Source organism: Microtus pennsylvanicus, chromosome 16, assembly GCF_037038515.1.
Source record: "Microtus pennsylvanicus isolate mMicPen1 chromosome 16, mMicPen1.hap1, whole genome shotgun sequence".
NCBI lineage: Eukaryota > Metazoa > Chordata > Mammalia > Rodentia > Cricetidae > Microtus > Microtus pennsylvanicus.
The window spans coordinates 40,986,076-41,003,065 of NC_134594.1; the positions used below are offsets into that span (position 1 = coordinate 40,986,076).

General features: G+C 36.8%; 1 protein-coding gene across 2 annotated transcripts in view; it reads right to left on the bottom strand.

The window, feature by feature from the left end:
- Positions 1-992: 992 nt before the first annotated feature.
- Positions 993-16,990, bottom strand: part of Pdcd10 (programmed cell death 10) — a 35,704-nt gene continuing 19,706 nt past the window's right edge. For both annotated transcript variants that reach the window (XM_075950534.1, XM_075950535.1), the window contains exons 4-8: positions 13,446-13,563; positions 12,011-12,137; positions 4,779-4,857; positions 4,440-4,522; positions 993-1,897 (exon numbers count right to left, since the gene is read on the bottom strand). In XM_075950534.1, the coding sequence (XP_075806649.1) occupies positions 1,816-1,897; positions 4,440-4,522; positions 4,779-4,857; positions 12,011-12,137; positions 13,446-13,563 (489 nt within the window). In that variant the 3' untranslated portion in view covers positions 993-1,815. The remainder of the gene's footprint in view (positions 1,898-4,439; positions 4,523-4,778; positions 4,858-12,010; positions 12,138-13,445; positions 13,564-16,990) is intronic.

Here is a 16,990-nt window from a genome sequence, read left to right on the forward strand (position 1 = left end):
ATTATCATTTATAAGCCAGGAAACAAGAAAGGGGTTTGGAGAAGCAGGTTATTACACTATTTCTGGCAATGGGCAAAGATAAATGAAGAGAACATATAGGACATATAAACCAAATTATCAGCCCCAGCTGACAGTTGTTATCACCTCACTCTTTCTTCAACTATAAGGAAGATGATTAAATTATACAACTCTTAAGAGACTGAACTAAGTCCATGCATTTTCAACAGCTGACACAGGAAGCAGCAGGCCAGTGGGTTTCTTTCCACGTCTCTCTGCAGAAGCCACCTGGACACTGGCTCGCTGCATCGACTCAACCTAGCTGCTTCAAAGAATTTATGGAACTGACTGCCACCCAGAATTGGCCCTCTTTAAGGACATATGATTCAATGCAGCAGAAGCCACATGCTACAGATAAAGATTTAAAAAACAAGGCCGGCAACTTCTAGGAAGGAATGAAAGTAAAAGGGAGAAGACAGTCCTGGCTAGGAAACACCTGCACAAACGACACACTTCTCTTTCTTCTTAGTTTCCAACAATAAATGATATTTTTGATGAAAATACTAAAGATTATTACTGATGTTTAATGATTCTGTACTTTTTGAAGAAAGACAAATCAAATTAGGAAGATGTTCATAGGCTGTAAGAGTTCAATTAGTTATCTATGCCTTCAGGTTGGCTTCCTTTCACATACTGACATATTTATGAGGGTGTTTTATGTTATCAATAACAATTTTTAAAAATTCATTTTTTAAAAATGGAACAAAAATAACTAAATTGTATTATAGGCAAAATATACTGTCAACAGATTTAGTTTAATAATTTCTTTATAAAAGATGAACAAAACCTGATTTTCCCTTTATTTTTATCAGCTGAATACCCAAATCACTCAAAATGAATAATAGATACATAGTTTCCTTATAACTTCTCTGCTGTGAAACAAATTATACATATTTAAAGGGTGTATATTAACACTGATGAAATTTCAATGCAACTACTGGAATAGTTTTTATTAATTGTGACTACTTTGGGGACAATGTGCAAAGCTTATTAGGTCCTAGCATACCAGAAGTAATTTCTTGGAGTCAAAATCTACAATGTCACACAGTTCAGACAGCATCATTACAGTATAAAGACATTGTAGATTGCACTCTCTTCTCAGAAGTCTCTACAGATTAGAAACAGTGAAAAAATATCCAGTTCTTTATATGTAACAACTAACATAACTATTTTAACTGACTACATTTTGCCCAAAGTGATTAAGGACAAAAAATAGGAATTCTTGTTGCTTTATTATTTGATAAACTGCTAGTAAGCTCCCAATAGAAGATCTTTAACATTAGACCAAGTTGTCTTGGTCTTCTGCTCATATATACACACATATATATGCATCCTTCCTTTTCAAGTAAAGAAATGTTTAACAGATGTAAACTATTTATTGAATATTTGCCACCAAATATTGTTAAATACATTATCTTGCAGCATATCGCTTTCAAGTTAAAATGTCAGAAACAAACACCAATATTTACAGTTCTTGTAAGGAATGTTATATAATGACACATTAAGGCGTAAATTCTTTTGGCTTATAATTCTTAAAAGAATGATAATAGCAAAAGTGATGCAAAATCTTCAGTGTGAGATTATGATTAAGCTACATTTTACAAAAATATGGTGTAAGATGGCAATAATCCCATTCAACATCCTGGATTAGATCCCTTCAGGAGGGACTGATAATTTATACAGTCAAACTTTAAAATTTACAGATAAATGCAGTTTAATACTGCCACTGAGAAGTACATCTCTTAACATATACAGCTTTCAGGCCACAGTTTTGAAGGTCTGAAGTATCAAGTTGGTTTGATGAATTAGCCGGTTGGCACTTATGAACACATTTATTGCCCTGTTTAAAAAGAAAAATAACAAGCATTAATTCCATTACCCAAATTTACTTTTAAAATAAAATAATTATAGTTAATGTCTTATATCAATGGTAGCAATGAAATATGGGGGGGGGGGGAAGCAAATTAGCACTGTGTATTCTAAACTTTCATTCCAGTTTGGAATTTAATGTTTTAGTGTTTCAAACTGTAGTGTCTAGGAATTACTGCCCCCTGGTGGTTCTGACTGGCAGTAAGGTATTGATGAGTTGCTACCCCAACATCCATTTACAGGCTAAGCAAATCACTGGTCAAAGAGGGTTTATTCAGATTGGTCTTCAGCTGTGATTTCAAATGTAAAATAAAATACAAATTTTAAAAAATTTCTTAAAATAGAATTTTATATGCTCAAAGGATTCAGATGAGGTCTCCAGTTAACATAGTCTGCTGTAGAATGATAAAAAAAACCTCAAGATCTATAATGGCACAATAACATCCGGCATCAATGGGCATAAAAAACAGAAAGGTTAATCACTTCTAATCTCACCCACTCTATCTAAAGCCTTGCCTGCCTTTAAAAAATTGGGGGGGGGGGAAGGAGGGGAGCAGAGAAAAATGTAGAGCTCAATAAAATCAACTTAAAAAAATGAAAAAAAGAAAAAAGAAAACCAACTGATTGAGTATCTGAGATGCGACAAACCCGAAAGTGTACTTTAAAACACACTAAGCACTGGGATCTCTGCCCAGAGAGCACAGGGCAGAGCTGAGCCATTAGTCTCACCGTGTGGCTAGTCCCATTTTGTACCCTTATCAAGCCCTCTGCACCAGGCCTGAAGACTGGATCTTCATCTTAGACATTTCTCAGCAAGGCAGGTTAGGAATGACCCAGCAGAACCAGTGAAGAGTTTGTTTCCCTAGTTCACTCCACTAACACTAACACTCCACTAACAATTTCCATTTGGAGAAAGAAGTACAAAATTCAAGGCACATTTTTAAACAAAACAAAATTGAATTCAAAGCTGCTGAAGAGCGGGGAAATAGTAAGTTTGACTAATCCATACCTAAATAATTTTAGATTACTGAAATGTAAATTTCCACTTTTCAATGTTTATTATACATGATTTATTAATTAAAATTAGAAATTATACCATTATATAAATTATACATTTGGTTATTTGAACTTCATTTATTAATAAGCCACAAAGGATCATTTCCCCTAGCCAATCTGAATTTGCATATGCAACATGTAACTATATACATCAAAGTATTTAATTTGTCTATTTGACCCTAAAATTTTTATTTCAATGTATTGTTATTTTAAAATATTACTAAAATAAATTTTATAAGAGTATGATTTTATATAGAATCTTAAAAAATGTCAAGGATATTTTAAGTTGCAGTGCCTGTTTAAAATATTTTACTAATTTTATACATTATTAATGAGTTATTCAGCCAGGTGTGGTGGCACACACTTTGAACCCCAGCATGTAGGCAAATATCTCTGAGTTGAAGGCCAGCCTGGAATAAAAAGCCACGGCTGTCTCCTAAAGAAGAAAACAAAGCAAGTCTTTTTCAATACAAATTCTAGCACATTACCTGAAGGACAGTCAACAGCCTACATGAAACCATACTGCAAAAGTGGTGACTCACAACCATCTGTTTAAATCCTGAGTGCACACACACACACACTCCTTGGATCTACAGCACTCTATGCATTTTATGGAAAGTTACAACTTTCCTATAGTTCTCTTAAATATTCATTTGCTTTTGTTTTCTTTAATTCAGAGTATCCTGTTCTTTAGTACACCTCTTATTTAGCAGAAGGATGTGGCAATCCACTTTACCAACCCTTTAAGATAGTGGATCCCTAGCCTGGCAGCACTCCAAAGCCATCTGCTCAGATTTACCTAACATTCTAGACCATGTTCCTATGCAGGACAAGGGTAGAAATCTCTCAAAGTGGAACTGTGGTAATGACATTTTTAAAACCTGACCCAACCCAAGGTGATTTTAACATGTAGACAGGATCAAGAATTATTGTATTAACCTCTGTGCACTACTTTCTCAAAGGACTGGCAGCTTTGATAGGATCAGAGGAAATCTTAGAAATTATTGGGCCCCAATTCCACACCTCCCTGAGGTGCCACTACATTTTGAGAACAACTACTTAGGGGTATGGCTTTGTATCTCTAAATGGCAAAAACAAAACATCAAAAGATCAAAGAAAAGGTATTAGGAGACAGGAAAACATGAGCCTCAAATTCTCAGCCGAGCTTTAGTTGTGACCAGAGGAGCAGCACCTCACTTTCCCAGCATCTGCCTCTGTTGCCTAGATGACCTCAGTAGTAACCTGAGACAAGAGCTTCACTTGCATGGCTTGACCTTTCTCCCCCCAATTTTCCTCTTCCTCAAATGGGCGCTCAGAATTAAATGTGGGTTGTCAAGCCAGGCTGCAAGAGCCCTTACCCATGGAGTCCTCTTACTGGCACAATTTACATGGTTTTAATGTCCTACAAAAACACATACATTTAATTTTAGTAGAAAAGTATAAATGACAGTACTTACTTGCCATCTTTAAAATATGTCTTCAGAGTATCACTGAAACTTTTGGAGTACTTTACAAATTCTTTCTTTTGGTGTTCAAGTGCCTGTATTTATGACAAGAAAAATAAACTAAGTCAAAAGAACAGAACAAAAGGCTAAGTTAAAGGCCAATGACTATAATGAATATGAACTTTATATTTGGTAAGTCTTTTAAGAGTGTTCACTAAAATAAACACAGGAGGTTTACATCTGAAGACAAACTCAGAGAGACAATTTCCAACAAGCAAACCCTTTAGTATAGAGGTCAGGAAACAACCGCAGATCAGCTAACATCTAGAGCAACAACAACAAGCATCTTACCCTGCGGTTCTGGTATTGATATTTCTTGAAGACATTATTCACTGTATCAAGTAGTTCCTTTATTGCACTAGCTATATCCCTGTGGAAAAAGGACAAAGAATCTTTAAAGTCAGCTATACTGAAGGCATATACATGTGTAGCTGTGTAATTATGAATCACATTATACCACCGCCCCTTCCCTCACTAGGGAACAAGGCCAAGCTGGCCTGTAACTCAGAGATTGTGCTGCCTCTGCCTCTTGAGTGCTGGGATTGAAGGTGTGCTTTTAAGACAGGATCTCAAATAACCAGGCCTAGCTTTGAAGTTCCCATATAACCATGAACTCTGAATGATCCTCCTGATCCACCTCCAGAGTAGCCATTCCTAGTTTATGCAGTGCTGGACACCGGATCCTCCTCTTCATGACTGCTAGGCAAGCACTCTAGCAACTGAGTCATATCAGCCAGACCCTCAAAGGACTCTTCATTTCCATACTTAATTCTCTCAATTCGTGAAGGACTTTAGTGCATTCTGAAGTAGTAATAACTTAAAAACAAAACTAAACTAAACATTATGGTAAATATATGTCAGCTCCTATATTTGAGAGTATTACCTATATGAATAGAATTATTTTGACACAAAAATGTCACCTGGATACTTGTTACCGCCACTGCTGCTAGTTTAATAATAGCAGCCTACACCATGGAAGGGCCTCTCTATTTTCTAACAGCTTCAATATATTCTGTCCTGCTGTGATGTAGTAAAATGATATCACATGATCTTCCTATGTTTTTGAGAAAAGCTAGCTGCAACCAATCAAAAAGTGTTAAATCTCTATATATCTAAGGTTCAATAAATTCATACTGGAGCTAACTAAAATAGAATATAATTAAGAAGGTAATAGCAATCATAGAGAAATATAAATGTAGCATTATTTTTTAGGATATTTTAATACTCTACAAAAAAATAGCTATCACACTTTTGTCATGGCTAATGAGGAAGGTGTGAATATGATGGAAATGGTTGGACAGGGCAGGGCAATGAGCAGCTCACAAACAGTCTGCTTAACTTACCTGGAAAGGCATGCAAGGCAGGAAGAGAAGAAAGGGCTTTGGTAGAGTTTACCCTAGATGTGCTTTAAGAACTGGGAATCTGAAAGGTGAGCATGACGAAAGGCTGAATCACAGTCTCTGGTGAATCCTTCCTCAGCATACCAAACTACAGAGCTATCACAAATCCAAACATTCAGCACAAAGTTAGGGAAACAGGTGAGGGATCAGAGAGTCTGGTTTTAGTTGCATTACAGGAAGTAGGAAGGAAAGTCTGCATCGTCCTTGTCCTTCAACATCAACAACCCCAGTACAAAGAGAGGTACCTCTCAGTTAGAGAGGAAGAGATCCACAGAGATGCAATAGTCCTAGCAAAGCCACAGCAAGACCTAGGGCTGAGAAAGCCCCAGGAGCTTGTGGACTTTTCTGCTAGAACAGCATCAGGTCACAAGGCTAATGGCCTCAACCGCTCCTATATCAGCTCTGCCCTACTCATTGCCCAGGTTCAAGCCCATCATGAGGCAAAGCACCTAAGAGACACTGAAGGCCCTGTATGAGAAAAGAACACAAATGACCTAGGAACAGCTCTGTGCATCTGCAAGTCATATTTAGGCTGCCTAAGGAGTATTGCCCTCATTCGGAGACAATACAGATCTCTGAAGCTAAGGCTCAGGTACAACTCAATTAGTATCATTAACCTTGGTATCAAGTGGTAGCCTCCTTCACCCATCTCTGAAACCCAAGCAGCAAAGCTAGGAGGCCAGTGCTCACAACAGACTGGCGCTGTCCCAGCATGAAACTATTTGGCTTATAACACTGACGACTATACCACCAACGGTTCTGTATACCCGAGACTGTGTAGACTCATGCATAACAAAATGTGGCATCAGTACAGTGGCACAAGAGTCTTCTGCCAAGAATACCTCAACCCAAAGAAGTACAGAGTGGTGACAGACCACACTTGCTCAGAAAGGTGCACTGGGCAGTTCAGAGTGCCCTGTCAGCAGGGCTTCCTGAGCAGAAAGGTGCACTGGGCAGTTCAGAGTGCCCTGTCAGCAGGGCTTCCTGAGCAGAAAGGTGCACTGGGCAGTTCAGAGTGCCCTGTCAGCAGGGCTTCCTGAGCAGAAAGGTGCACTGGGCAGTTCAGAGTGCCCTGTCAGCAGGGCTTCCTGAGCAGAAAGGTGCACTGGGCAGTTCAGAGTGCCCTGTCAGCAGGGCTTCCTGAGCAGCTCTAAGTTTCATAGAAACAGACCCTACTCTACCAGACTTCTAATCTAGGAGCATTGTTGATGCCTAGAACTTTCTTTGCTAGTAAGTTTACCAAATAGCAAGAACCTTTGCAAGGATGGGCCGTGGTCCTAACTCTCCAATATTCTGGACTTCTCTTGCCATGGGTTGGAGTATGACAGAGATTGGTGGCATGGTGGCCATAGCTTCAAGGCAGGACTCTAGGAGTGCTCCACCCAGTGACTCTGAAGCAAAACGCAACCATGCAATGTCAAACGTAGGCCAGGGAGTGTAGACAAGGCTTTCAACTGATCTGGAGCACAGTGTGAAACTTGAACAGAGAGAATTGTAGCTCTCTAATTTCTGAACAATAAAACAATATATTTTCTGATAAAATTACTATCAAATTTTATTTAAAAAAAATTCTAAGGTTACCCAAACAACAGGAAAGAACATAAAATACTGTAGCAAAATAATCAAACAGATTAAGATATGGACAAGAAACTTAAATAGACATTTCTCAAAACACCAATGTCTAACAGGTAGATGAAAAGACACTCAATACTACTGAGTAACAAAGAAACCCAAATCTATAACAAACAAAACCCAAACACTGCCTTACTCAAGGATGAGTGATAGTAATAATTCACAATGTTAACAAATGCTAGCAAGGCGTACAGAAAAGTCACAAATACTGAATGTGGGATTGTGTATTACCATGTGATTATGAACAACAGCATTAGGGTTTCTCAGAGAGTTAAATATGGGCACATGAGCAATGTCCCTGCTTGGGTACATATATAAAACAGATCATCAAACAGATGTTTTATACTCCTACATTCACCAAGGAGCTGTTCACAAAATAGTAAAAATAAGAAACAAGCCTGGTATCTATCAACTGCTGGAGGAATGTATAAAGTAAACACGGTGCATACTATTTAATATGCAAACTATTCATATCCTATGGAGTACTATTCAATTGTGAAAAACAATGGAACCCTGTAACTCGACAATATGAATGGAATCAGAGATTAATATTAGATGAAATATAACAGGCACAGAAGAACTATACAATACTATATAATTTCTTCACTTGTAAGTAGAGTCAAAAAGGAGATCTGATAAATATCGAGAATAAAAGGCTGGGGACAGTAGAGGAGGGTGTACAGGGAAAGTCTGATCACTGGGTAATTAAGTTACTGACAGTAGCAAATTATGGTACTGCACAGTAAAGTGACTTAGAAAATAATTATATACCATTTATTCTAAAACACCTAGGATTTTTAAAGTTTACATAAGGCAAACATGGAGTAAACAGCATTTGGCACCTCACTGATAGATATAACCTTTGAATTCCTGTATATCAACTGTAATACAATTAAGAAATTGTATTACATTGTATAACATTGGCTGGGGTGGGGTAGAAAAAATACTCCCCAGCTGACTGTGTTCATGAGGCCCATTTTAAACCCACTGCATTAGGGAATAAGTAGCTAAGATCTGTGGTGTGTGTGTGTGTGTGTGTGTGTGTGTGTGTGTGTGTGTGTGTGTGAGTGAATGTGTCTGTCTGTGTATTGCTACCTTATTGGTATAGCACATTTTCATTACCTGTATTGATCAACACTATCTATCCCTAAGCCTGATCTACCAGGAGTTCAAAAGCAAACTACTGTTATTAAAAAATGTTCTTAAAAAGCATCCTGAAAAAAAAGAAAAAAAAAAGAAAAAAAACCATCCTGAAATAACCTATGTCAACTACATTATTCATATATACTCAGAAAAGCAATTTACTTATAGCACCAAAGTTTATATTGGGGACACTGAATTCTATTAGTAATATTAGTAACCTAAGAGCAAACTACAAAAGAATGTACCATCACAAAAGAATACTCAGAGAACCAGAAAAAGAATTGGGGTAAAATAATTCTCATAGAATTCTGCAGAGTCCACAGCCTATGGATCTGTTATAACTGACAGGCATTATGGCACAGAGAGAAAGAAGTGAGCAACTGCAGTTATTAAGTAGGAAAATTTTGGTTAACACATTAATTGCAATGTAATGGTAAGCAATGGACATCAGATGAAATGTACACAGGACTTAGCAAAAACAACATACAGAATAAACTAACGAATGTATGGCTTTTTGATGCAATCATCAGGATTCTCCATTAGCCATCATCAATTGGAATGTGTCAGATTTTTAATATAAATTAGTTCTACAAAGATCTATACAAGTTCAAATGGAGACAAACAAAATCATTCACTAACCAAACAAAAATTACAATGTTCTCAGATTGGATCTTTTTTTCCCTATCAACAAGAAAGAGAAAAGAAAGAGCCCTTTCCTCCTTCCACAGGCTATAATGTGATGAGTATACTCCAGGTTTTTTCAGCTCCCAGAAGCACTACCTTCACTTCTGAGAGTCAGAAACCAAATAAGAAGCTAAGGAACTTGTAACACAGCTGTCTGTGTGCTACAATGGAGATTCAGAACCAAGTCAGCAAATACATTTAAAAATGCTTATATACTTACTAGTCATTAGAAATATTTTCACTGTATAAATACAAACCACAGCATCATTTATATGTCTATAATATTTGGTGCCATAAGTCATATGGGCTTAATGTTGCTAAAAACATGGGAAAGGTAACTACTTTAAATATGAATGTAAGGTATGTTAAAGAACAAAACTGAGCTGTAGTCATTTATGCTATTCATGTATAATTGACTTCTCATTTCAGAAATAATGTGTGCACATTATTTCCAAAAACTTACCAAGGTAAATAAATCCTCAAATGTATAGAAAATACAATGCCACTGTCATTATTCTTAATTTAATTGTGCTTAGCACATTCAAAAAGTAGAAATGAAATACTGCAACATTCAAGCCTCTGTTAAAAACTATGGACACACTGTCAAGGGTCTGAGCTACAGCTGAGCTGTTCATAATACAGCTTGCAACTTATTTCCTGGAAGCCACAGTAGGTTTAGGAAAGATGCCTGACTTCCTAGGGCAGTTATACTTTCTCAACCTTCCTCATGCTACAACCCTTTAAAACAGTTCCTCAGATTACGGTGACCCCTAATCATAAAATTATTTTGTTGTTACTTTTAAACTGTAATTTTGCAGCTATTATAAATGATAACATAAATATCTGGTATATAAGACATCTGATATGTGGCACTCCACAAGAGGTTGCAACCGACAGGCTGAGAACCACTGCCCTAGGAGGAAAGAAACTAAGTAAGGGATGAGGGCTCTGGTTGTACCTTTCTGCCTTGGTTTTCATTATACAGTCCTCTCTAATCTACTGACATTCAGTGGATAATATACTTTATTATATTTTATTCAAATAACACAAACTTGTCTTCACAGAATTAGATCAATGTTATAAATCTAAAATGCTCCATAACCTCAGAAATAAAACTTCTTTTTTTGTGTATCATTTTCCTCATCTCTTGGAGAAATAATTACTAATAAATTTACTAGTAAACTAACACAGGAAAGGGCTTGAAATAGTGTTTCCAACATAAGGGATTGCTGCTACTAAGTCCTTGCTGATTCTAAAATCCTCTATGTCAATGATCTGAAGCAAAATCTGCTAAAAGTAAGACTTTGATTGTCAGTCTACATAGAGGCATAGTATAACTTTATCCACAAATATATAATTATCAAAAGCAACTAAAATCACATTATATAATTAGAAACTTAATAAATAAATCATCTAAGCAACAAAGCTTAAGATCAGTAACAATGGATCCATTCTTATGTCATGCATTTCATTCAAGCACATTAAGTTAAAAATCCAGTTCCCTAACAGGTGACTATATTGTAAAGACCTTTTTCCACACCCTGGTACTCTGACTGCTGTAGAAGGGGAAAGTCATCATCATACTCTGTCTATTACAAACCACTTTTTATACTGGGACATATCACTTAAAACGTGTGCTCCAAACATCTGACACAGCATTTTCTAACATAAGTTATACAGAATATTAATGAAGGACAAACCTAGCATTTATTCCAAGAGAACTTTACAACTGTGTAACTTTATGCTTTCAAGGGAACATACAGTGTAGCCTACGTTACAGAGACGTGTGCTAATAAAGTAAGCTTCCCAGAAATTACTACCCATGGCTTCACTAAAACATGCACTAATTAGATACTAAAGGGCACAGTATGTTGGTTAGTTTAGTGTCAACTTGACACAATCGACCGTCATCTTGGAAGAGTGAACCTGAACTGAAAAAAAAGCCTCCATCAGAGTGGCCTGCAGGTATTTTCTTCGTTGATGACTGGAGTGGGAGAGCCCAGCCTACTGTGGGTAGTGCCACCCTGGACATGAGGTATATGACAAAGCTCGGCATGCAAGTCAGTAGCACTCCTCCATGGCCTCTGTTTCAGGCTCCTGCCTCGGCTTTCCTCGATGGACTGACTGTGACCTCATAAGTAAAATACCCTTGGTCTTTATCAAATAAGACAAATGGGCCACAAGTCTGAGAACTAGCTCTCTAGAACTGCTTTTGCTGTCTGCCTACCCTTCAGCTTCATAGACACTATTAATAAACCTAAATTCAAAAGCAGGGATTTGGAAGTTCAGTCTGGTCAAAATCAGAAAATGCTAGCGACATCTATATATTCACTTCCTCCAAAGACTTATGCCATTTCTGAAATGAAAACAATGTTGGTCTTTATTGTTACCAATTTAGTGTATGCATGTTTTCATTTGAAATCCACAGGTTCCCATTATTTATGTACTTTAAATTATTATCAAATTTTGTTCACTATTTTGAAAATCTACTCATTATTGCAATTTAAAATTCTAAAAACACCAGAATATTCTGAAGCCATTATATTTAAAGTAAAAGGATCCAAAATAAGATTTGTAATTCCAAAATATTTAATTACATTTCATATCAAAATAAAAAGACTTAACTCTTCTTTTTAAACAAATCAAAAGAAAAAGCTCACTCACTTGATTGTCTGTAGAAACCTCACTCTGTCATTGATCTCGTCTGGGATCTTACTGAGAATCTGTTTAAGTGCCCGTGCCTTTTCATTTAGGTCCTGGAATTCTGGCTCTGGCCGTTCAATCATGTACTCTGAGAAAAAAAAAGGACAGTAAAAAATGTCATGTGACTCTCCAAAAACTTCAAGTACAAGAGTAGATCAAAAGAAGGGTACAGCGGGAGAAAAGCCACTTAGTTAGAAAAGGCAGAGGAAGTTCAACTTGGTCCACTTTAAGAAAACAACAAACACAAAAAACAAAACAAAACAAAAACACTAGGGTTTCTCTGAAGTAAAACAGGATTAACTATTTCTCGTCTCAGATATATGGGATTACCTAATAAAATCTTAGAAACACATCGATCCATCCAAGCTCATCAATACTCTCACATTGCATTAAACCATGAAACCTTAAATAATGAAATCCATGAAGATTGCAAAGGTCATTTATATATCAGTAAGAAAGAAAGGTGAGTTTGGTATCCTACAATCCTAATAGTGTGAAATACAGTCTACTATAGTAACAGTGTCTGGTAGTAAATATGTGACGACTGACTATACCAAGATTTCTATTGTACAGATGGAATATGGTTCATTATATTAACCCCAACAGTGTGGAATCCACTAAAACCCTTACAGAGTTCAATATGTTATGGCTCTTTATAGCAAAACCCTATATACTGTGGCTTATTATATCAAAACCACTAAGCAAATTGTTATAATTTTCAGTACACTCCTGAAATTTCATTGGAACCCAACATAAGGGCTGGTTTCACAGAATGGCTTTTTGCAAAAGAGGTTCAATCAGACTTAGGAGAGGAACAAGCCTACAACCAGGCTCACTGCCTAGCAGGAAGCTCAGCAACTTACACCTTCAACACCGGCTGGTCAAACTGGCTGCAAGCATTCAGTCTCAGGAAAAGAAACTCATGAAATAAGCTCAAATACTTTTCTTCTGTCCTCCATTAATAAATATAGGATACTACTATGCTTTTCTAAATATTGGAAAGTGCTATTAACTTTAAGTGAAGCCTATTTCTAATTATTTTTATTAAAACTCAAAGTAGCAAAAATAATGTTAAAAAAATAATAGTAACATCAAATAAGACAAGCGGCTCATTCCTTTCAAACGCAACACAAGACATTCCTCAGCCCTTTAATGAAATGAAACTCTAATAATGGGGTGGGGGAGAAAGCACGCAGATCAACAAATACCTTCCCGAACTAAATCTGACAAATAACGGCAAGCTAAAGGCCTGCTCGTCTACTCTGTACAACGTCCACTACCATTGCGAGAAGCATGAAGATGTGTGTGTGAGGAGAAAAGACTGCCTGGTTGAATGTAATGATCTGAAGGAAGGGCTTCTCAAGAACGAAGAAACTAAACTCTCTCTTTCCCATACCTTCTACATCATCAGCTGCCATACGAAGAAGGGACTCGGTGAAGTTTACTTCTACACTTTTTTTCTCTAATATTTTCATAATAATGTCTTGTGTGAGGCCTGGATTTTCCTTTTCAGCCTGTAAGAGAAAATGTTTTCATGTGATCAGCATTTTAAAGCTAAACTTTAATCGTTCAGAATTATTCACTCATAAGGACAGAAAACTCTGTGGGCATCATGTTCAGCTTTGCTCGGCTTACGCATCAGAGCTCTTCATTCTAGGAAAAGCCACAGAGGTACTCAGAACTCCTTGCCTCTTCATCATGCCCTCTTTCAATCAATTTAACAATCAGAAACACATAAACACACAAAACACTCTCTCTCTTCATATATTAGTCTTGTCATGAATCTAACTACATTGAGAGTTATCAGCATATGTAAATTTCATTTTACGGATAAACAATAGTAACTCTTATCAAGTATATTCTGACGATATACTGTATTAGAATTGAATTCTAGAAAAAACTAGGGTAGCTTTTGTGGTTTTTAATAGTATCTATTTATCTTCTTTTCCATACAATAATTTCCATTTCCTATTTTACTTTCATAGCAAATTTTGTTAAATAGTTTTTAAAATACCACTCTGTGGAAGTTGATTTTCATTTATTATTAGTGGTTTGTGTGTGCGCGCATGCGCGTGTGCAATAGGATGTCTGTTGAGTCATAGGGCAGAGGCACATATGCATGTGTAGGTCAGAGGACAGCTCTGGGGTCTCAGTTTTCTCCTTCCACCTTTGTGTGCGTTCAGGGGATTGAGTGCCACCCATCAGGCTTTCCTGACAACAGCATTTATGCATGGAACTATCTCACCAGCCCGCCATATATAAAACCCTCAAAGTTATATAAAGAGCATGACAAATAAATGGGCATTCCTTCTTCGTGACTTGAACTTCTTAGGGCACTAAAATCTAGCCATACCAAGAGATTGAATGTAAAGGCAAATTTCACATTTCCATTTTCTCAGTAATTTTGGCTTATTCTGTTACTAAAAATATTCCTAATCACATTAAAAGTTTGTCTCCTTCAGAAGGGCTGCCGATTAAATCCATATGATGATGGTTTCTCTCTTTTGCTTCAGTTACCATACAAAAACACAATTTCCACTTCTGATCCAGTGGCACTCTCCCTACTTCCTTAGTTGTCAAACACAATTAGCCTCTCTGCCTTTGCTGTTTTACTCTAATGTCACTGCAGCTAAAGTTTTCTTCTGTTTCCCACTTTCTTAAAACACTCCTATTCTTAGGAGGTCTCAGGTAGGAAAACCATAGAGATTGGGACCTAAGCTGGGAAAAGACACAAAATATACATAAGTATCTCAATGCTGGGATCACTGTACTTGATGTCAAATGCTATGCTTTTCACTTAGATAAACGATTAATGAGGCTTCTAAATTCTGTTTTGTTAAGGTAACCTTTAAAAGAAAAATTATCAAATATAGTTAAATGCTCTGCTAGAGTATTAGTTTGCTGAACTGCCAAAAATTATTCTTGGTGCTTATTTGGTAATAGTTGTTTAACTTCTTCGTCCAAGCAGCATTAAGTCTACCTACACAATAAGGAATTATCTTGGGGCCATGGGAGCATTCACTATGTGCTTGCAGGCAATATTAGCAGAATAGCATCTTGCTAATTAAGTTCAAGTGCTGAAGGAATTAAATGCTCTAAGTCTACACACAAAGTTTTGAGTACTAGTTTGATCTGGAACAGCAAAATGTCAGAACTGGAGAATGCAGAAGTCTCACAGAAGCCCTAAACTTTCTCAGCTCACAAAGCTCTTAGCACCAAATGCTCTTCACTAAGTAGTTTATATTGTATAAGTAACTTAGGTAAGTGGTATATTCTAACAACTTGGTAACCCCAAAACTTAAATTCTATGCCTACAACGAAACAGAGAATACGTTACCTCATTGCTAATAAAGGTTCTGTATTAACGGGGATGCTTGCATTTCCTGAGCAGTGTGGTTTCTTAAACACTGCGCTTACACTGGAACTACCATTCTCATTTCTTCTTGAACACTGACTTTCTGGTGGTACTTGCTTTTTATTAGTCCCACGAAGATATGGTATCATTTAAAGGCATGCAGATCCATTTAGCATGTAGAAATCACAAATTATTTCAAGTGAAGTTCATGTAAACAGATGCTCAGTATCATGGTATTCACCTTTCTAAATAAAATACTTCACACAATATCACTGAGTTTGCAGGGTGCCTGGACACAAGTTTAGGGAATTATATGTCTTAGTGTCTTTGGCTAAAGTCCTGGCCAAGCTACCTATTTCAAAAGCTCAAATTGCACAGGGACCTCTGGAACCTCTATTCTTAGATCAAAGACGCTATCTGCACTTGATAGATTCCAACCTTGAACCTGATGGATATTCAACCTTTGTAAACACTCGAATGTGAGAGAAAAACATCCTACTCCGTAAAAGCATAGTTTTGTGGCCAGTGATTACCAACGTAGGAGAAAGCACAACATGTCAGCAACTGTCAAGAGGGGCAAGGTAACCGGCAATCAAGCAGAATTTATAACTTAAAAGAAAATAGCTGGTGATATATTTTTTATTTGAGGAAAATTATTAATCCTCCTTTTCTCCAAATAAAAAGAGGTAATACAATGTGATTTAAAAACCAGTGAATAAGCCACAAACTGAAAGTACGAATATAAAAATCAGCAGGACAGTATTTCTTTGCCATGCTCAAAACAAAAGATTTTTTTAAAATTCACTTTTATTAATTATGTGTCTGCAGGTGTGTGTGTGCAAGAGTGAAGGTGACTGAGTAGCTAGAGGTTCAGAATCTCCTTGGCTGGATTATAGGTTGTGAGCCTGATTGGGATGCTGGGAACTGAATTCAGGAAGCAGCAAGTTTTTTTTTGACCTTTGAGCCATCTATCTCCCTAGTTTCTCAAGAGAAATTTAAAAACACAAAATCACATTTTCTACATAGCATTGTTAAAATTTATTTCACTTAAAATCTAACTAGCTGTGATATTTAACAATAAATCACTGTTTAACTATGTGACCCATGCTGCTCTCAGATGATTTTCACTATTTCTCAAATTAAGAATCATCATTGTGGACCTGAACTAGAATAGTGTATGCCTATAGTTCCCAGTACTTGGAAGGTTGAGACCAAAGGATCTTTTGAGGGCAGAAATCCAAGGTCAGACCTAGCAAACCTTAAGACTTTATCTCAGTAAAAAATAAGCAGAGCAAAAACATCAGAGCTGTGGATAACAAATGTATCCATGGACAAACCTAGATACACAGATCTATCACACAACTGTATTTCTGTCATGAGAGAATTCCTTAAGGAAACATTGCTTTACTATTTTTGAGCTTCACTAAAGATAACAGCTACTAAAAATTTAAGTACATTCTTATTTTTAACATTAAATGGACTCTGGAATGACAGCTGGGGAGTCTGCATGGGACTAACTAGACCCTTTGAATGTGCACCACAGTTGCATGGTATAATATTTTTAAGGGGCCCCTGGCAGTGGGACC